Raw genomic sequence first — 22,364 nt, forward strand, 5'->3', positions numbered from 1 at the left:
GTTTCTCTATACTGGCCTGAAGTGGTTTTCACATTCTTGGTAGGACATGGACTCCCCAACCCTTCCATCTTCCTCAAGAAGACCATCTGTGCAGGGTAGCCTTTTTCCACAAAGGCCTATCTTCTTCTTCTTCAGTGGTCTTTTTCACATCTTACCCATCTACTTCTGAGACTCTTGTCCCAGCCTTTCCTCATACTTATAGCCTTGTTTAGATCTACCTTGATTTGCCAGCCATTAAACCTCCATCTCTCCTCACTTCTTCCTGAAACATCTTCTGTTTTAAGTCTTTGCCTGTTTTCTTGTTCTGGCCAGCCATGGGAAAGTTATGAGAACTTGTGCTATTTCTCCTAAGTTCAGCTTCTACCTATCAGTTAAGAAGAATGTCTGATTGGGTACAGACAGGACAGGATGCTAGAGATTGTCACACTGCATTTTTATGTACAGTCAGGTACTAATCCTGCATAATGGTGGCTGATGGCAAATGTTCCTCTGCTGTTTGTAGGTATTGGCCATGGGTCTGAAATCTACTGATTCCTCAAAACGAAAATCATTATAGTACATGCCTTAGCAAGGCTCAGTTACTTTTCCAGCACTGATTTACACAATCCATGTCAACCCATGTTTAAGCTTTGTCTGAGTTTAATACCCTTCATTCTGGATCCAGATATATGGGGTGGGACAAGATGGACCCATTTCCCTTGCTTTCCTTTCAAAGTAGATTGTTGGGGGGACAAGTTGTGAATTTTAAAATAGTGTTCTTGCAATGAACTCGTAAAACCAGGGGATGACGAACAGATATTTTATTGAGATTTCCACAGACAGGAAGTGAAAATAATAAAAAAGAAAGGAGCTCCCAGTTGACAGTATTGAGGACCCAGGAAAAACTATAGTCTGCCCATCACAGAAGCCAGAGTGAGGTGTTTTGTCTTCTTAAAGCTCTTTACAGCTGTAAACATTGCAAAGAATATTCCCATCAGTGATTTTTTTTAGAAGAGATGCATTCCTTGATCAACTGGGTTAACAAAACAATAAGCTGAAATAAAGAACTGTAAATCCAGGCAGATGCCACCTCCCTAGAAATTATCCCAAGAATAATTTGTAATACGCTACAAGGGGAAATAATTAAATTCTCAGGGAATCATTATATGAACAACCATTCATTCATTTTATTTCAATTGATTTCAATTGTATGTTAAATTAACATTTTGATACTTGCCCTGGCCCCACCCACTTCATTGGTCTTGGCTCTACCAACTGTTTTGATTACTGGCCAATCTCAACCCTTATAACCTTTTGTTCCTGTTAAATAATGGCATTTAGTTTAATTTCTATTTTAATCATGGCTCTAATTGCTTGCATTCTAACTACTGGAACTGCAATGAAATATAGAATTCAATATATTTGGAATCATGAAAGAGCCCAATTTCCTAAAATAATTTGCAATTGTCCTCCCATTTTAGAAATGTCCCTATCACATAAATCTTTTAAATAATAAAATCCTCTGATTACCCAACTCAGGTACTGCTAAATTTTATCTTCATCATAGATGGCATGATGATATAAAAAGCTGAAGAGGTGATGGGTGTGAATTAATTTAAAGGTCCATCTTTTCCAAATTTTGAACATATTCAGAAGAAATTGATCCTGAATCTGTTTCAGTTCTTTAAGAATATTTTTGGCAAAAGGATTTTTTTTGCCCTAATTTTTGATAGAGGTACATTTATACATTTCATCTTTAGGTAAAGTGCTAATTCTTCTAACTTTATCAAGTTAAAAGTGTGATTGATATGGTTAGCATCACCATAAAACCTAATAGGTGGAATTCTAATTCCTCCTTCATTGGCATGGCTACTCTGTATTTCTGATTATGCATATGACATTCTCGGTTGTTTCCAAGTCCAGGTGGCCAAGGATAGCATGTTTCTGCATGTGAAAGCCCAGAGTGAATCTTTTGTTTCATTTTTTCAACATTTATTGAAACCCGAATGGGGGTGACAGAATATGTAGTGGTCCGGCACTCTTCACAGTAGTTCAGATTTTGGATCCCTCTGAGAAAGATATAAAATAGTTTTTGCTTGTTTATTTTTTTTTCCTGTGTGTGCATAGACACACACCAGTTGGGTTCACACAAGTCACTTAGTCTAGGCAAAAATTGGGGTTGGGTAGTTTGTGGTTCATTGTATTGTGGGAACTCAGCCATTGTCTGAGCCTGTTTCCATTATGGTAAACCAGATTATGGTTTACCTGTTTGGGAATAGCATGTAATATGAAGGAGCACTTGTGTTTTCTTTAACATGGTTGAGATGTTAGCATGTTAGGTGTACCCAGCCATACTCTCTTTCTAGTTTCCCACCTACCTGAGAATTAAAAAAAGGGAATGTTCTCAGAATTAGTTTTCTCTGCAGTCATCAAGGAAACAAATGTGACTATTTGTGTGTTTGACCTGAAACAACAACAACAAAACCTCAATTGATTATTTCAGTTACAGCTTTCAAATCTTTAGCGTACAGTTCTCCATTTTTGGGACAAGAGATTGTTGACAAATGTCCCAACTCCACTCAATCAGATGTAATCCATTTAAACATTACTAATTAACTGCTGTAAAGAAACAAGGTTTTATGTGATGGATATTCTCTAAAGAGAACAAGCCACACACATGAGTTCTTCTAAGATGTTTTTCTGACTTCTCAGTCTAGCCTATACTCCTAGAATTCTTTGGTGGTCTCCCATCCACGTATTAATGAAGTCTGACCTTGCTGAACTTTTTTGAAATCTGCCAATCAGTCTCCATTAACTAACATCTCTCAGTTTCAATGAAGGTGACCTGATTCACCTATTGTGCTAAGTCAAGAGTTGTTTAAACATGGCTGATTGAATCAACCCCTATTGGCTGGGTTCACACAACTTGCTAAGTCCCAAACCACAGTTTGACCAACCATAATGGCTGGATTTGAAGAATAACCCCAAATTAAATAAATCATGTTATGGCGTAAGTCAAAGGAGGGGAACCTATAATTTCAGACTGAAGATTCCTCTCCATCTCTCTGATTCTTTGAAATTTATCAGGAAGTATAACCTCTGCAGATGCCTACAGGGAGAAAGGGGATGGGTTTTTGGAATTTCATTGCTGAGTCAGGCTTTTAGACTTCCCCAGTTATTTAAGGATGGAGCAAATTCACCAAACCTGTGAACTGGTTGAGTGTGAGAGGTGGATTAGAAGTCCTCCAGCTCATTCTTGTACAAACTGAATAATTTACAGCTGAATAGTCAGGTGTGGAATTTGGGGTAGGGCAATGTTCTTTGGAATGCACTAGCAAGAGGGCCAGGAGTCCTCAGGAGTTAAAAGACTCTTTTGCTAAAGAAGGGAGCTTGAGCCTTACTTGCATTCCACAATATGCTGGAGGTGCATTCAGATGACAGCACTTGGAAACATAACTAGTCCTCTGTTCAACCACAGCAGACAGATGATCCTCAGTATCCAAAGTACCGGGGGGAAGCAGCCTACTGGCGTTTGCTTTTAGTCTGCAATTCAATATAGCTACATGTTAGCAACCCCTTTTTAAGGCAAGAAAACAGGGTTCCCCCCGAAATTACACAGACCTGATTTTTGCATATATTCATGCACAAGAAAATATAGCATCTGTATTTTCAAGCCAGTTAGGTCTACATACACATCAGTGTTATGGATAAACAACTTTTTTCAAGGCAGGATTTGTAATTTTCAGTCTCTGAGAGCCACTATGTATGTGGGTGAGCAGATGCAGAGACACCTGGTCATTTTTTGCCCCTTTTCCTTTTCACGGGTTGAGCCCCAAGTTACAAAAAATGAGTGTATAGTCAATGAACCTGAAGTTTGCTGCATCTGTTTTGCTGCTTAAATTGTAAAGCAAGAAAGAGAAAGAGGCACCAACCAAAATCACATTTGTGCAAGCACAGGCAAATGATGCAATCATCAGAGGGCTTGGGTATTTACAGGAGTTTGCTGCCTTCATCTGTAAGTTCTGCCCCTTTTGTACATGTCCAAGACCTCATGGCGTACATACAAAAGAGGTAAAGCTTGAAGCACAGGATTTCAACACACCTTTTATTATTCTGCTCCCTTGCCTACTCTGTGGAGGCTACCACCCTGGAGGATGAAAAACAGGGCTGGAGACATTGCACACAGGTTGCAATGTGCCCCGCACCTCACAGCTGTCAATAAAATCTGGGAGATTTGCTCACCTTAAGTAAAGCAGAAGATAGCTCCTCCTTCTTCAATCAGGTTCCCTTCAACTTTATTAGGCTATAACTCTATGATTGTCATGGTCCAGGACTCAGACTCTGAAGAAGCTGCTCCAGCTGAACCAGTGGAATGTCAGCCTCAGGAGACACCAAGGCAGGAATCACCTGAGGCTGATCAAACCCTGGCACCATCAGGACAGCTGGAGCAGTCAGATGATGAGGTATGGCCTCCAAGCCCTCAGACGCGGAGAGTAGAGTGGAGCAAAGAGGCTCAGTGGGGCTCCTTGCCAAGCAAGGGAGAAACTCTCTTAATTAAAGACAGCTGGTTGTAGCATGATTTAAGAGGCATTCCTGACCCTTGTTTCTCTGTGGGAAACAAACTGTCTTGCCTCAGGTTGCAAACTCACCTAGCAAATGTTTGTCTGAGTTTGCAACCTGAAATGGGACTATGATGGCTAAGAATGATTAAAGTGGTATTCCAACCTACCCAGAGGGCACCAAGTTGAGGCAGGTGGAGACTGGACAGTGAGACCAAGAGAAAATATGGACACATTTTTATTTTGACACAAATAAGTCCAAGTTTCTGTAACTGGCATTTTTCAGAGGAATTCCTGTGTCTCTACAGGGACCTTATAATTAGTGAAACACAGTGAAAGATTCTGTTTGAAAAGCAAACAAGCAAGAAAGCAATTCATATTTCATTAATCAGAGCGGTAACCATGCAGATTTTTTGGAAGGGACAGCTGTAGCATACCACTTGATTAATCAAACATGTCTTTTCTGATTGAAAGAAATCATCCCATCTATTTCAGACAATTCATTTGAGAAAATGATTATTGGTCAGGAAGCCATACTCAAAAGCCTGTTAGAATACACAGTTCCATGCAACTATGGATAAACTGGAGCATTTACCTCTTGAGGAATTCCACGAAAGTATGATCTGAATATTCTGCACAAAGCTCATTTCCTTTTGCAATCAAAGGTTGTAGTGGGGCGATCGTTTGCGAGTTCTAGAATTCAGAAGAAAGTATCATGCTGCATTCATGAAGAACATTTCCCTGTTTAAAAAAATACTCCAGCAAAGTTTTCCCAATAAGCAAGCATTACTTTTTCTAGCAGAAGTCGTGAATTCTGGGGAAGGAACTGAGGAAGTGCTGTAGGTATGAAGGGTTGAGGACATCATTATGAGTTACTCCAAAAAGAAGGCAACAAAGATTGATGGAATATTTATTTGGGCAACTGCCCTGTCATCCTCTCCCACTTACCGGATCATTTGGACATGATCAGATCAATATCCAAATAAATTCACCAGAGAAATGTATATCAGGTCTGGTCTGATTCCAGTTGTTGATTTGATTTAGATAAAAAGAGTGTCTGTGCCTGGGCATGTATCAATATATTGAACTGGAATGTCTCTCTCTCTGTGTATTCCTAATCTACAGACTATGGGTGTTGCAGAATTCAAAACAGTTTTCAAAATACCTCCCAACCCATATTAAAACATCAAAATTCATGAACTAGATGGTTGCCCACAAGTTCTTTTTATGGGCCAAAGGCCTGTTGAAAAAGCACAGTTTTAGCATCTTCCAAAATATCAGAGACCAGGGTGGGGACAGATCATCATAGAGAAGATCTATCTATGTGTTCACTAAGAGTCAACACAAGCTTGATAGCACCTAATCAATCAATCAATTAATCAAAAGGAAGGGTGGAGGCCAAGCACACTTCTGGGGACATGCATTCCATCATGCAAAGAAGGCCTGCCTTTTGGCCCATATCTCCCTTATTTCTCATGGGAGCAGGACCCTCAGTAGACCCGTTCTAGATGGCTGAACCAGATGTGCAGAATGATCCTTGGTTAGATGGCCCAGTGATATTCTGGTACCATCTGGTGTGAATCAACTAGAATTGATCTGACGTTGCCTGTGGCTATGGGTATCTATACAAATGAATCAAAAGACACAAGGAATCTTTTGTGTGATGGCATCATGATGCACTCAATGTTATTTTGACATCACTGTGGCATTCTTGAGATGTTCCTACCCATGTGTCAAACTGAAAGATATAGTTCTTCACACTCTTAAAGGAAAGCTCTATAAAAGGGGACTTGGTCTGATCTCTTGTTCCTCCCTTTATGTTTGGATGCTCACATATTTAGGCTGACGTTAACCCATATGAATGGGGGTAGTATATTTAACTCTGAAAGAGAGAACCAAAGATGACTGGCAACCTTGCAGAGTCACAGGGGAAGAGACACCCACTGCCACAATTTGCATTAGATAAATAGATGCATGTTAAAGAAGAAGGGCTCTAATTTAAATGGAAATACAAAGCATCTCTCATGATAATAGGAAAGACTCCAATGCTTATATATCTTAAATATATATAAAGTTGCTGTGGAAGGGCAACTTCATATTTCTTTCTCTCCTTTCTTCCTTTTACTTTCCTAATTAAAATATTTTTTAAGCTGGGCTAGAACTGATCAAGTGCTCAGAAAGTTGATCCTATGAAGTAGAAGTTTCCCCCCTGTAAAAGTCTAAGGCAGTGTTTCTCAACCTTGGTGACTTTAAGATGTATGGACTTCAACTCCCAGAATTCTGGGAGTTGAAGTCCACAGATCTTAAAGTCACCAAGGTTGAGAAACACTGCTCTGAGGATACCAGAAGTGGGAACAAAATATGTCCTGCTTCCCTGCAGGTAACGTCTCACTCATGGGTGGCCATAGGATGGGCAAATTCCATCATCTCAGAACATTCTAAGATTTTACCTTCTCTGCAAAACAGCTGTGGGGGTCAGCCTGGCCACAGCAATCACTGGCAGCAGCTTGGCTGGCATCATACAAGGTAATGAGAAGAGCCTCTGGAGCACGGGTATACTGCCGAGCGATGTCAGAAATATAACTGCAAAAGAAAAAAAGATATTGCAGAAATTGTGGGCCCATTGCAGCCTTAGACTGTACAACCTCAACAGCAACATACATCAGCAAGAAGAATGTGGTGGATGTGTGTCCACCTGCCATTTTTGACCATTTCTGACCATATGTGGCAATCCTTCATGAGCAGATGTAGAATTCCCCAGCTACCTCTTACAGACTACAGTGGCCAGGGGTGTCTGCAGTCAAGATGACAACCACCCTCTTGAATTTTATTTTTATTTTACCATACCCTATAGATTTCCCTCACCATGGTCAATGATAATGGATGAGAAACATCATTAGAACGCACACATTTAAAACTGGCCTCTTTATTTTGATAAAAGACAGAAGGACAGGCAAAGCAGCCTGCCTTCTCATCTAAACCGAATCCTGTCTGAAATGGTCTGTGGGAATGACCTTGGGAGACAGAAGGAAGAGCTGCAACCTAGACAATGGTCTGATAAATGAAATTTGAGTCCAAAGGAGGAAGGGTGGAGAAAGCATCTCAGAAGGGACCCTCCCTAGTTTTTGGAAGAGTAAAAGGGAAGGAAAGGAAGGCTACCTTCAGACTTGCAAGATTCTGTTAACATAACCTTACAATAAAGATGGAGCTGGTACTCATGGTTGTGCTTCTTCTCTGGACTACCTTGCAAGGCTAACACCGTCTCTGGGATTTTATTTCTATGGATTCATTTTCCCCAAAATGTTGGTCTTTTTGATCAAATGAATTATTGAAAACTATTGATCATTTTGGATAACTCTCCCCTTATGAGACCAGGGTGATATAGTGATGGGTGTTGGACTATGAGCTGGGTTCTAGTCCAGTCTCAGCAATGGCCACTTTCTGAGTGACCTTGGACCAATCACTCTCTTTCATTCTAACATACTTCACGCAACTGCCGTTGGAGAAAGATGGGAAGAAGCAGCACTATATACGCTACCTTGAGCTCCTGAAGGAAAGGCGGGGTATAAATCTAAGAAATAAATAAATCTCTGGGACCTAGGGCAATTGACCTTCTTCCCCAAAGCCCTATTAAATTATCAGTAAACACTGCGTGCAAATCCTGTCTCTAAAGAAGAAGAAAAGGGGTTCCAAATCCACTTACTGATATATGTCTTCTTCACCACCTGCTCTGCAGATGCCTTCATCAATCAAACTGGGAGTCTGAGGGACTTCGGGATGTTTGTCCCATGGGAGTGAGTAAATACATAAGTATTTTCCTATGTCATCTTTAGAAGTGCAACAGTTTTTAATCCTTTCATTCCGGGCACAGACCGTATTGCAGATGTTGGCGATGTGAATCTTGACCTGGAAGAAAAGAAGCCACTGTCTTTGCAACATAACCAAGGCAGACAGACTGGATTGATAGAGCTGCACTTGACTGAACTGCACAAGACTTCCTTAGAAAGGACATCAACTTTTTCCTTGTTGTTTTTAAATAAAGATGTATATGTGGGATTTATTCACTATATGTTCTGGAGGGATTTGGAGCTGGGGCTGGCAGGACAGTGAAGAAGCTTCATGTTTCCACTCACCATGAAACTTCGGCTTTTCCTCTTGTGGGGTTCAAAACTTAGCTCAATGTGAATTTTGAATTCAGCAGAGAGAAGGATGGCAAAGGGTGATGCAGGAGTTTAGGAACAGTGAAAGAGGAAAAGCCTATCCCCGTGAGAAGTGGCTTAGCTTAAAAGAGGCACCGTGTGTCGCACAGGCAGTATAATTCTCATGGTGGCAAAGAGGTGGCATGTTTCTCCTCATTGAGGTAAAGAAGCAGTTTGGTTTTTCTTGGCTGAGGAGAAAGGTGATCCAGTTCTCCTCAGTGAGGCCCCTTGCACTGTTTTAAAGCCTTAGCTGGCTTTCTAATAGCAATGTTGGCTATGAGGAATGCTGGGGGAGGCCTCAGAGGAGAGGTGAATTGAAGGAGTAAAGCAGGTCTCTTTGCCTACTTATTCAGCTCTGTCAGTGAAAACAGATTGCTGTTTTTATTAGGTTGAATGAAAATAATCATGATTCTACCTTTTTCCTCCCAAAGATGAAGAGCATAGGGTATCCCTCTCAGCAGTCAGAGACAGGATACGAAAGGCTTTGCAGGCACAAGTGACAAGCAGTGGGCACGTGTGGACCCATGGGTCCAATATTGCTGGCCCTGTACTGGGCAAAATTCCTCTTAAGCCTTCAGATGAAAATGGAAGCACTAGCAGTCCAGACTCATCAATATTTCTTTTCAGAATTCCCCAGCTGGTCACATGATGATTGCAATTCCATACACACTTATTGGAAAAGTGTGCAAGGAAGTGAGACTTACTTCCAGATATTTATGAATAGTTTAGGCACGGCAAATGAACCACATAGGATGACCATTGCTTGATCAGTGGTTAGAGAACATCGTACATTACAAGGTCTTTCAGTATGAGTAGAGAATTCTGCCACCAGAATTACTTCTCCCCTTCATCACTGGGCCACTGGAAGTAAAGTCCAGCAAGAGCTGCATTGTCTAGTCCTACTCACCTCATTCTGGATACAGTTTTCTTCCAAACTAGAACAGCACTTGGAAAGAATTTCAGATGCTTCTTCGGCAAGGGCTATGGCATTCGCAAAGGGCAGCCTTGGGCTTTGCTGGGTAAATTTGATTAAGTAGCTAGAGCACGAGGGAGATAAGAAAGTGAGAATTTAGCCAACCAAGAGTTGAATTAGCCGCTCAAAAATGTTTGGCTTTTCTAAGCATTTTTCATGCTGTGGGACTTAGATGTATACATTTGTAATTCTCTTTATTGTTGTTGTTATTTAATTGATATAACATTTAGATTGCTAGGTGATGAATTGGAGATCAACACCGAGAAAAGAAACGCAAGTAATCCTTGAATCCTAGCAGACGATGGGCCTAGTTGAAATTTGGAGAGTGTGTGGTAGGCACTCAGACAAAATGTCTGCCATGAATATGGAATTTCCCTTTCCCAGAATGACTGCTTTGGTTGGTGTGGCCCCTAACCAAACACTCCTTCACCCTTGTGGTTGCTTCCCTGCGATCCCCTTTGTAGCTTTCCTTACTAACTCAATTTCGCCTTGTTTTTTGGGACAAGTAACCACGTTTCCAAGCAAAGCATTGGATTGCAGCTCTACAGAATATTGTTCCTTTTTAAAAAATTAAAAGAATCTTAAAACAATGTCTGGTGGGACAGGGGACTTAAATTGCCATGAAGAGAGGTCTGTGGGCTCCCTGGTATCTGTGGGCATGACAATGTTTACCCATGCCCTATCTTTGTGCAATTCAATCTACAGAGGAAAAGATACTAGTTCTCTTGGCTGATTCTAAGGGTACTTTCTTATGGAATCTGTGCATGCTCCAGAATCAGCTCCAGACCTGTATGATTTCATGCCATTACATGTTTCTGACTTAGAGGCAGGTTATCTGAAATCTTGCTAAAGGCCGTTTTCCAATTGAAGTGTACTTTGCAGAGCTGGGCACTCTTGTTTCACTGTAACTCCTATTTCTCTCCTTATAGTGATGCTGAGATGCTATTACTTCACAGATCTTTTAAATGTAGCAGAGGGCTTTGACAGCTTTGCAGCTCCCTCCCATTGCAATTGCTCAGATTTTTTTTTTTTTTTTTGCAAGTTACCAGACAAATTCTCCTTGGGAGGAAAGCTATGGCAAACCTAGATAGCATATTAAAAAGCAGAGATGTCACCTTGCCAACAAAGATCCGCATAGTCAAAGCTATGGTTTTTCCAGTAGTAATGTATGGCTTTGAGAGCTGGACCATAAAGAAGGCTGAGCGCCGAAGAATTGATGCCTTTGAACTGTGGTGCTGGAGAAGACTCTTAAGAGTTCCCTGGACTGCTAGGAGGTCAAACCAGTCAATCTTAAAGGAAATCACCCTGACTGCTCATTGGAAGGATCGATAATGAAGCTCAAGCTCAGATACTTTGGTCACCTAATGTGAAGAGAGATCTCTTTGGAGAAGACCCTGATGCTGGGAAAGATTGAAGGCAAAAGGAGAAGAGGACGGCAGAGGATGAGATGGTTAGATAGCATCACTGAAGCAATGAGCATGAAACTGAGCAAACTCAGGGAGGCAATGAAGGACAGGAAGGCCTGGCGCAATATGGTTCATGGGGTCACGAAGAGTTGGACACGACTTAACGACTGAACTACAACCAAAACCAGACAAATGCACACATCATAAACAAACAGGTAGATAAGGAGGGGAAATGACTGAATTATATTCTTTACTTTCTGTAATTATACAGTAAACACTGTAAACCTTATAGATACAGTGATCATACATCCTTTATTATAAAGGACAGCCCTTTATTTCAGAAAGCTGTCCTTTAGATTTATTTATTTTTCCAAAACTCACTTTTGTCCTTTATTTTGGCCGTTTAACTTCTACTGTACAAAAGCACAGTCTTTCACATTCATGTGAAAAATATGGAAATTGAATTGTCTTTTTAAAATAAATTCACATATACTGTTTGATTTTAAATATTTTTAATAGATGATGTGTTTTTGTAGTTTTTCTTGGTTTGCTCTTGAATTTTCCTTTGTAAAGCAAAGTTATAAACATAAACAATGTTTTTTTTTTTTAAATCCTTATGCACCTCTTTCAGATTTTCCCCTTTTCCAGGTTTGTCCTTTATTTTTTCCCAAGAAAATATGGTCACTGTACTTATAGAGGAAACTCATAAGGGTAAGTTTCAATTCTGGCGGCGCTGAAGTTGATTATGGATCTATCTCAAGCAGCTTTTGAGGAACTGGAAATGATGGCAGCATGAAGGTACCCTGAGCTACCTACTTCCAACAACTCCTGTCTGCAAGCTCTCCAAGCTGTTGAGTTCCAGTCTCCCAAACTTCCCATATCCTTGAAGCTTCACGTGCTTTGATTATATCTCACCAAAATTGCCCAGTGACCAATTTGGGGTGGTGGCGGTGGATCTCAATAAATGATGAAGTCCAGGAACCTAAACCAGAGCAGTAACTTTTTAAGAGTCCCAAAACTCCCAAAGAGGAACAGTATTCAGGTGAGATAGAGAGAGAGTGAACAGATTTAAGGAAAAAGATCAGAACACATTGTTTCCCACCTGACAATTTCTCTATATATGTTTTCTTTGTAAAAGAAAATTTTGGATCCTTTCCCCATCCCCATTTTTAATCTTACATTATAATGGAATGCATAATAACTTTTAATGGTTAGGAGATATGGTTTGAAAAGATTATCTTGCTTGGTATACACCTGAGAAAGATGAAACTGTTTGAATATTTGTGTATTTTTACTATCCGGTATTATTATATTAGTGCTGATGTTATTATTGCTTATTTGTTTTGTTTTTTAAAATACAAAATACGTTTTTTAAAAAAATTTATTCCTGTTGGATTTTTTTCTACATGATTTTTATGAATTTAAGACTGGGACACCTGGAGATTTCTAGTTCTCTGTTGATTTCTTGTGGTGCATCAGTTAAAGACCCAGTCCATCTCAGAGATATCCGTTGGGGAGAGATCAACAAAGTCAAGATGGCAGCTGCAACAGTGCAACTGAAGGCTCACCCCTTTTTACATCCATGACATATTGTGTTTCCACCTAATTATATTTGCAGTGTAACAAAGAAGCGGAAGCAGAGGAGGAGAAGGAGGACAAGGGAAAAAACAATGGTGTTTTCAGTGCATTGCCATGTTTTGAAGAATAGTAATTGAAAGATTGGTGGAGAAAATCTATATATGTGCTCACTAAGAGTTGACACCAACTTGATGGCACATAATCAATCAAAATGGAAAGATGTGTATATAGAGATGATAGCCAACTGGATCTTTCATGGCTCAAATGTGAATTTCAGCTACTAAACCTTTATCCTTCTGATCTAACATCGATGGGTGGGACAAAAGGATTTCCGTTTTACCTGACTTTTGTTTTATTTTTCCCAAATAAGGCATGGAGAGAGCAGGCTTTGTTTGATAGATGAGCAAGTGTCTGAACAGGCTTCTGTTGTAGCCTCTGCAAAATAGAAGGAATAGAAAACTGTCAGGCAGACATAAAATGTTTGACTTGTACTGTATATGGGCAACAGCTTCCCAAAAAATGAATAGGGCATCAGCTAATTTGGTGGGGCAACAATACATTTTTACTCAATTACACAGACAGAGATTTTGATCTGGGATTCCTGATTCAAGGCACAGAGTTGAATGGCCATGAGTAAGTTTGAGTTGTTTTCTTAATACACTGTCTATAACTTGGAAACAATGCATTTGGGGTATAGAAAGCTGGAGCAAATATTAGGATCACTGCTAAATCAATTCACTAGAAAATAAATAAGAATTATTTCTATTTTACAGATGGAGTGATAAATCATCACTCCTCTGTATTCCCTAGAACCTATGTCCCCACATAACTTGACAACACTGAGATGCAACATTATCTATTTGTGCCAGAACATGTTGTGCACTTACATAATCGGTGAAGGTATGTTAAGAAACCCACAGAATAGGCATCTTGAGTCACTGTACCACTGTCACTTGGAGTGATGGCGAAGTATTTTCCCAAATCATTTTTGAGTTAGACTCAAAAATGGCCTTCCATGAATGGAAGGGCTCTTTCTGTCCAGAGGAGATGCCTCATCTAGCAGAGGAATCCTGCTGCTGGTAAGGGTGTGGATATTTGCTCCCATGGGGAGAAGAAGAATGTGTCCAATTTCCATGTTAAGGCTGATGTATCTTCCGTTCTTCCCCATTCTCCACAGTATACCCACATTTAGCATCCTCTTAATAGCCTCAGTTCTTGAAGCCTAAGTCCATCATCTGAAGTCATCTTCAGAGCAATTATCCTTCAGTGAAGACAGCTGAGTCACAATGCCCCATGCATCCAGGTAGGGATTCCCAGAATGCCAAGAGAGAGGGAAACTGGGACACTGACCAGTAGTCTGAGATATGGCTGGTGCAATAATAGATTCAAAGCTAATCTTCCCCAAGCTGGTATCCTCCAGGTGCATGTTGGAACCAGGATGGGAAAAGCTGTTGTGAGCTGCAAGTACATGGCTGGACTGATCCGTACCTGGCTGGATTGTTCCATACCAAATCTTGAATTCTGGGAATCCTGGTTTCATGATCCTGCTGCATAGTTCTTCCGCCAGAATTGGGAAAGTTCCTGGCACTTCTGAATTAGCACTGTAGCTGGAAAATTTAAATCTTGGCTTTTCTCTGCCTTAAAAATATTCTATTATTTGGGTCAACTTTGGCCAGCTTGATACTCATGAGTAAGTGACCACTTGAGTATACGTAGAAAAATCATTTAGTGGGATGGAGATTTAACCATGGATTTTCCAATGCAATGAGAGCCAGAATGGAGGTGGCATGGAGTGGGATTACAGTTTGTTGGACAGCTGAGAAGAGCAGGGGGAAGGAGGCATGAGAGATTCCATTTTGAGAAAAGAATGCACTGACCTCTTTCAAGAAGCAGGTGTTACGCTGTGTGCTGGTGCAGCAAGTTCTAACAATGGATAAATAAGTTGCTGTAGAGTTCAGCAAGATTGGCAAAGGAGCATAGCTGTAGTCACTGGAATACTCAGCCAAAAACCTAGAAGACAAACCAGCAAAAAGAACATACAGTAAAGAAGTAGCATAGAAGACTAGTTGAGCTTTGCTGGAAGTTAGCCTAAAATCCTTCAGAAATTTTTAATTTTTTTTCCTTTCATCAGCAGCATCTGATACTCAACAAGTTCATAGATTCTGACCATACAGTTCCAGTCTATGCATCTGGCTAACATCTTTTGAGAGACTAATTCTCTGCATACCCTGGGTTGGCTCCAGAGTTCTGGGTGACTTATTTGATTCCTTTAGAGGCAAAGTGTTAGGTAGGGGATCTCCATGTATTTCTCCAGCCTTTCTCCTGTTCCATGTACTACCTAGAAACCTGAGCAGATGTAGGGGATTCCCATAGTGCTACAACCAGGACCCTGAGAATCATTTCAGGCTCATGGGGTTTAGAACAGTGGGATGACTGTGGCATGCTCCCTCTCCCTCCAGCCTTGCCAGAGTGTATCTGGGAAGAATGAAAGCTCGTGTAGTGATGCTAGCATGTTTCAACTGGCAAGGGGATTCCAAGAGGCACATTGAAAGGTAACAATGGTGATAGTCAAACCACACCTCAGATTAAATGAGTGGAATGGGAAACTTTCTTTGCCTGGAACTAATTTGCAACTTGTGCAGAAATTCATGTCACAATGAAGATGGTTGATGCTTTCTACATCTCACCTCTCTTCAAAGCCCTGAGGGTCCTTCTCGAGGGCATCACATAGTTCCTCATTGGATGGCTCCACATAGGTCGAGAACTCCTTCGGTGGGTGTTTCAAGGCTGCCAGGCACAGCTTCCGAGCAAGGCCTTCCTCAATGCAGCACCCAGCTATCCCTGGGTGTTTTGGGAAAGGAGCATCTGGACTGCAGGACTTATTAGATAAAGCAGAAGACTTGGGGGGGTTGGTGGGACAACAAGAGATGGAAGGGGGGGCCGAGAGAGAAAGAGGTCTATGTTATTGGTCTGATTTGACTTTCTCTGGTGTGGAAGAAGAGGAAGGCAATTCTACTCTATCACAGCAAATTTTCATTCAATTTACTCTCGTATTTCCCACTGAAGCCAGTTATATGTTTCAGGAGAAGGCAGTAGCTGTCTTCCATGCTGGCCCCCAGCAATTGGTTTTCAATGGTATCATACTCTTGAACATGGACAGTATCTATTTAGACTTTATAAATAATCCTGGATGGTTTTAAAGCCATCTGAATTCCAGGATATATGGAGATCTGGACTTGAACCTGGGCAAACTCCCCCCCCCCAGGTCTGTGCCCAATATGGATTGGGGCCCCATTGTGCCAGCTCCCTAACATAATTAACAATTCCCAGATTTTGGTTAGGAATGGGCAACTTGCAACTTAGGCAAGTATAACCTGTCTCTCCTCTAGGAACATGGTATGAGAGGAAGAAGAGAGGCAAAACAAGGAATGCAGAGAAAGAGAGAGAGGAGGGAAAAAGGGAAGCAAAAAGAGGATGAATGGATTCATTCATCATTCTTCATCATGGTAAGTGGAATTTCCAAAAGAGGTTTAACAGTGAATTATCAGGAAGGCCAAATGTCACTTTTCAAGTGTATTTTCTGTGCAGCAATAGTTCATTAACAGTTCTCCAAGCAATGTTAGGCAGTTTAGTCTACGCTTTTGAGTTCGATATACTCTGAAGCCCTCTGTTGAGGTCAGATCTGGCTACCATGTTTTGCTCAAGGTGCCAAGCAGGGATGCTTTTAAAGAGTAGGGGAGAATAGTTGTTCCCAAAATATCAAATGCAACTGTTTTAAGTTCAAATCCCTTACTGTGTGAAACCGAGTCCAGATTAAACTCTCCCCCCCCCCCCCCGCCCATTTTACTGAATGGGGAAGGAAGCCTTGCAGAATTCCCATCACCGATTCTCATGAAATGTAGCTTGGTCATAGCCAGTGATTCTGTCCATTAATCAAGAGCACAACATAACTTCAATCCTGATGAAGTGAGTTGCAGCTCAGAAAAGCTTATTCCTTTTAATGAAATTTGTTAGTCAGAAAAGGTGCTACCAGACTTCTGATTTTTCACCACCACAGCCTAACACAACTCTCCTCCTACAAAGAACGCAGCAAGAGTAATCTTAATAGATTTATGTGTGCTTAACTTTCAGTTGAGTAGTGGTGAAAAAAAAAGTGATAACCAGCAAGATGATTCAGAATTAATCTCCAAAGTGATCCAGCGATTTTAAAAGTAGACAAAACAGTTTTAGGTGCTGCTAAGCAGGAAAAAGTAGATATGAAAGGGGGAGGAAACAAAGAAGGAATGCCAGTAGAAACGATAGCAACATTTCAAACATCTGTTAATAACGAAAGTAAGCAGGTTATTCATATGCTAGAATTAATGAAATGGATTATGAGCTGGAGAAAGCATAAACAGGTGATAGTAAAGGGAGATCTGATTCAAAGAATGTCCAATATATCAGAGGAAATATCATTTGAGTGTGGATCCTTGCTTACACAATATAGTACTGTTGGGTTCTTGGTGTTCTGTGAGCTTAGTTCTTGCAGGAAAACAACCAAGATCAGAGAAAACCAAGAACCCAACAGCTCAACCATGAGCTACATATATTCTCTACTACAGGAACCATATGATGCTACTCATATATCAGAGGAAGATATCGGTAGGCTTAGGTTGTCAGATTGTCCTGAAAAGGAAAACTCTGTTGGGGATGAAAAGATTTCCTCCCCCCAGCCTTCTCAGGGAAGTGACCATCTTGCACGAGGGCATGGCTGACTCGAATGAACACTGGTTGCAGGCCCATGTATCTCAAATAGTATTCCCCTGTCTTGGTTCTGAGAAAGACTGGATATGCCTGGATAGGTGCAGAATTGTACCTCTTCATTATAACAGTTCGGATCAGCTCCTGCAGCACAACATTTTTCAGCCAGGTTTACCATCTCGTCCACGAGATTGATGATTTGATCAAAGGTGGCATTAGAATATTTCCTGCTGTTTATGACAATTGACCTGCAAGCAAAGTTAAAATATTCATGATAACACTCAGAAAAATTACTTTGCACCTGATTTTAAAGGTCTGTTCACTGGAGTTGTGGGAGTAGACCTGGACTGCAGAATGTCTCATCTGATAGTCATTTGCCCTCTATTTTTCCAGGTCAAACACATCTCTTCACTCAGGCCTTTATAAGTAGTCTCAGTCACTTTGTCACTTTAAATGCCTTCTTTTTAAACTTGCTTTTATTTTATTTTTTTGTACTTTTATTTTTTAATCTAGCCCCTTGAGTATTTGACGGAAAAAAAGGAGTGATCGAAACTGAATGAATCAATGGCTTAATTAATACAGCGTCAAAATGTCCAACCAGCATGGAAGACAGGATGCTGACGTGTCCTCCAAGTTCTCTAAGATTATTCTGGGGAATGAAGCTCGAGATCTTGAAGGTGAAGACTGTTCTGAGCATAAGCTATGGCCAGTTTAAGGGCCTGAAGGAAATGAGAATCATACAAATACAAAGTGGTTTCCCAGTTTCCACCAGCTATTGTTTATTTATCAGTAAAACTTTGGCCTAAGACAGGGATGTCCATAAGGAAGGGAGTTCCAAAAGTCAAGATGGTAACCACAACCACATGACTGAAGCCCCATCCCATTTTTTCAGAGCAGATGCATATTAAAAAGGGACAGAGCTTTGATTGCAAGGCTGTAGCTACCACCCTGACCTTTTGGATCCCCTCCCTGTGGATACCCCTGGCCTAAAAAGCCCACCCATTCTACAATCCTGCAGATGCTGTTTCTCTCTTGGCTATGCTTCCTCTCTCCAGACCCTTCTTGGGAATTCTATCTCCTCATTATCTCAACTGCCACACTTTTAAGACCACAAGAATTCCAGCCTGTTCTCCTGACACTATTTCCTATTTGTTGCTGATGCTTTGATTTCATTTCTTTGGAGCAGTCCTGGTTTCTGGGCACCACCAAGTACAATGCTATGATATTAAATGCTACACCAGTCTTCTGAACTCTGAAAACTGAAACAACCCGCCTTCAAAATACATACAAGGAGCGAAAGTTCTTTTTTCCCCATGTGTTGTATTCATTACAAACTTTTTCTTTGAAGTAGTCCTTTCCTGTAAAAACAAAAGATGAAATGTGGGTTAATAGCAAATAGTTCAAATGCTGGAGAGAAAGGAAACTTAAAAAAAAAAAAAAAAAAGATCAGGAGAGGTCTTTTTCACGGACTCTGATCCTTACCATAATCAAAGTTTTTGTAGAATTCTAACTTACACTTCAGCTAACTCAAGAATGATCATTGATGATTAGGTGGCAAGTTTGCTGATGCTTCAGAAGGTAAGACTAGATTTAGTGAGCTCTAGATATAAGCAGGGAGATTTGATTTATGGATCATTCCTTAAGTATGCAGAATTCAAGAACAGAACCCAATATTCAGGTAGAGGGCTGATGGCACTCCCTACTCATAGACAGCCTTGTGTTAGCAAGCCATCTAAATTTCCTGCACTGAGCAGGGTGGTGACAGGAAGACAAATGGCTTCAAAAACCAGCTGTATAATTCAAAGTTGCAGGTCACTTATACTGTCTAACCTCCTTTCTTTCTCTACAATTCAAATTTCACAGTTAAAAAAAGGTGAACAAGGGACTATAATGTATACAAGATCAATCCAAACCACTAACAGAACCCATTATCACAATTTAAGGATGCTTAAACAGGCCTCCAAAATGTAAATTAGATTGGAGGCAGGAGAGCAGTCATAGACAAATTGGCTTTGTGTCTCCTCAAAGTCGTTTTAGTACCTGTCACTTTTGTTGGGGGATGACATGTTGATGAAATGCTATCTCTCAAATTTTGTTGTGCTAAGCATGGATAGAAAAATTAGCCACCTCTTTGCCATAACAAATTCTATTATCACTTTGTCCACTGCCAAGTAGACAAGAAAAGCACAGGGTTTGATTATGATGGTCAACAATCACCTTTGAACGTTCAGCCCATCTTTAATAAGTAGTAAGAAGTGAAAGAAATATGTGTCTATTCTTCAAATAGCGCCCTATAAAAATTACATTGATCTTGTCTTTTCCTGACAGGTTACTTGATAGAAGTGGAGTTTAGAAACATCCCCCAATCATCCTGCTGATCTCTCAAAGCTTTATTTATATCTGTTCAGAAATGGCTCTGACTCTAGATAGTTCCTCCTTTAGAGAGACCATAAATCTTGGCTTAAATGGAGAGCATCCATTTAAATGATTGTTTCTGAGTACTTAAGGCACTTCAGTGCAGTTTGACAATCACTGAGGGAAAGAGAATTTTAGATGAAGGCCACCTCTTTCTTTTTCCTCCAGATGCTTAGGAGATACTCTTCCCATTAGTGTTCTGCTGTCTCCCTGATTTATTAAAACCATTAGACCTGGGAAATATGAAATTCTGAACATGCCTTCATCATTTCTTACATCTGTGCTGTTCACTTGAGAAATCAAAACAATGCTAGATGAAATGAAGATCTTTGCTTCTTTACTGCATAGAGTGATGCGGTACAAAGAGAGTAACTATGAAAAAAAGGAAAACCTTCAAGAAAAAAGATTCACCTTCTTTCAAATGGCAGAATAACACTGAGAGGCACATGGCTCCAGTAGACAGCCAAATGCATTATTTGTGATCCCTAGAAATTATGCTGATCAAATTTGGTACAACTGGCCAGTTCCAGTGGGCTTAATGCAACTATTTGAATGATTTTTCCTCCCAAATTACAACAAGATGAATGTAACAGTCCTGGTGGTCATCCAAGAGTGTCCTTGGGGGGCAGGGTCAATGATGTCAGAATGGTGACTGTGATTGGATGATTGAAACCCCACCCCTTTCTATATGAAGACGTTAAAAGGGACTGGGGCTTAAATCACCCTGTCATGCTCACCATTTACCCCCGCTGTGGACATCAATGAATCACTGTTCTACCCTGCTGCATTTGGATTCTCAAAAAAAGTGGATACATTCATAGAATATGCTGTACCTCAGTGTTTCTCAACCCTGGCCACTTTAAGCTGTGTGGACTTCAACTCCCAGAATTCCCCAGCCAGCATGTCTGGCTGGGGAATTCTGGGAGTTGAACTCCACACAGCTTAAAGTGGCCAAGGTTGAGAAACATTGCTCTACCTGAACCCACACAGACCATTCACAATTTCTCTGCTCATTGTTGCATGTTATGCTCAAGCAGATGACCCACACGCTATGGCTTGTTTCGCAGTGACAAGACAATGGCTGGGTTCCTTACAACTGCTGAACTACAAATTACTCAACCTCTTTGTTGGGTTGTGCAAACTCCTGCATGGTTCTCTCCTTTTTCTCTCTGTTTAATTTCCCCCCTTCCTTTGAACATGGAAAGAATAAATCATGAGAACTTCAGGATGATATCGAGTGACCCTGAAATGTAGGTCCTCTGTCTAATAGAAAGAATGTCTTCAGAAAAATAAGACTCATCGCTTTCACTAGAGATGTGCCCTTGCTAAGCATTTTATAGGATTTCTGCTTTGAATTCAAAAGACTGACCTTTATTTATTTATTTACTGAAAATGGTCAACTGTCCAGTTGCCAAAGCTCTCTGGACAGTTTACAATAACAATAAGCTAGGAACAATATACTTAAATGTAGATTAAGGTTCAGAAATCAAGAGTAGGAGAGAGGCAATCTAGATAGAGAAGAAAGAAGCAGTTCAAGTGTCATGAATGATTAAGGGCCAGCATAACTCAGGTGTTGACATTGTTTTCCAGAAATGGAAAGAAAATGAATGAGGACAAAGCTTCACTCCTTGAATGAATGAAGAAACAAAGAAAGAGAGGCTTGTTAAATGCAGCAAGGCCAAGAAGCCAAAAAACCAGTAAGCATTAAAGTACACAGAATAAGCAAAAAAGGTCTAGATTAGTTTTTTAAAACGCGATTGTTCATAAGGTATATGATATTATTGAAGTAGGTAAGAACATGTAAAATTGTTTGCCTGTTTAGTCAGAAGCAAGTCTCTCACCAGGACAAAAAGCACTAGGGCAGTGTTTCTCAACCATGGCAACCTGAAGATGTGTGGACTTCAGCTCCCAGAATTCCCCAGCCAGCAAGGTTGAGAAACACTGCAGGAGAGTCTTTGCATATTTGTGTAGCTATGTTTTCTTTACAAACGTGCGTATGTAGGCAGACAACTTTTCTTCTAGCGAGGGGTCCAACCACTCCTCACATTCCAAGTGATGCAGACCAATATGGTTTGGGCTGTTCATCTTTCTCTCCCCTTCAGGGGCATCCACAGGGACAATCAAAAAAGTCAATATGGCAAAACTGCATGATTGTAGCCCCATCCTTTTACAATCTTGTGGATACCATCTTGACTTTTCTGACCCCTTTGTGGATGTTTCTGTCTGTGTCCCCAAGCTACTTCTTTTGTTCTTTAATGACAGTTCATACCTTAAATCATTGTCTCCTCTTAAGTGTAGGCATGTGTCATAATCCCTAATCTTTGCTGGTTCTTTCATCCCAGAAGTTGCCTTGAAACCATCTTGTTTCCATGAATGAATATCCACAGGCCGGCCTGGTTCACTAACAAAAGTTTCTCCTCAAATCCAAGTCTCAGTTCAAGCATTAGTATAAGTCAGGAGGGAGCAGACTGTTTCAGTTGGGTGGAAACACAATGCCCTCATGGAACCCTTTAGG

At 40.6% G+C, this 22,364-nt stretch overlaps 1 protein-coding gene across 2 annotated transcripts in view; it reads right to left on the reverse strand.

Annotated features, from left to right (window-relative positions):
• Positions 1 to 783: 783 nt before the first annotated feature.
• GC (GC vitamin D binding protein) overlaps positions 784 to 22,364 on the reverse strand; it is a 31,062-nt gene continuing 9,481 nt past the window's right edge. The window contains exons 2-13 of one of the 2 annotated variants that reach the window (XM_025174174.2): positions 18,723 to 18,792; positions 17,550 to 17,682; positions 15,382 to 15,593; positions 14,572 to 14,704; positions 13,035 to 13,129; positions 9,645 to 9,774; positions 8,242 to 8,444; positions 6,989 to 7,121; positions 5,134 to 5,231; positions 3,381 to 3,522; positions 2,358 to 2,443; positions 784 to 946 (exon numbers count right to left, since the gene is read on the reverse strand). In XM_025174174.2, the coding sequence (XP_025029942.1) occupies positions 2,390 to 2,443; positions 3,381 to 3,522; positions 5,134 to 5,231; positions 6,989 to 7,121; positions 8,242 to 8,444; positions 9,645 to 9,774; positions 13,035 to 13,129; positions 14,572 to 14,704; positions 15,382 to 15,593; positions 17,550 to 17,682; positions 18,723 to 18,792 (1,403 nt within the window). In that variant the 3' untranslated portion in view covers positions 784 to 946; positions 2,358 to 2,389. The remainder of the gene's footprint in view (positions 947 to 2,357; positions 2,444 to 3,380; positions 3,523 to 5,133; positions 5,232 to 6,988; positions 7,122 to 8,241; positions 8,445 to 9,644; positions 9,775 to 13,034; positions 13,130 to 14,571; positions 14,705 to 15,381; positions 15,594 to 17,549; positions 17,683 to 18,722; positions 18,793 to 22,364) is intronic. The other variant, XM_007439831.4, reaches the window with a different exon arrangement.

The sequence above is a fragment of the Python bivittatus genome, unplaced genomic scaffold, assembly GCF_059951505.1.
Source record: "Python bivittatus isolate LINGU-HERP-01145 unplaced genomic scaffold, Pbiv_v1 ctg000070_np1212, whole genome shotgun sequence".
Taxonomy (NCBI): domain Eukaryota; kingdom Metazoa; phylum Chordata; class Lepidosauria; order Squamata; family Pythonidae; genus Python; species Python bivittatus.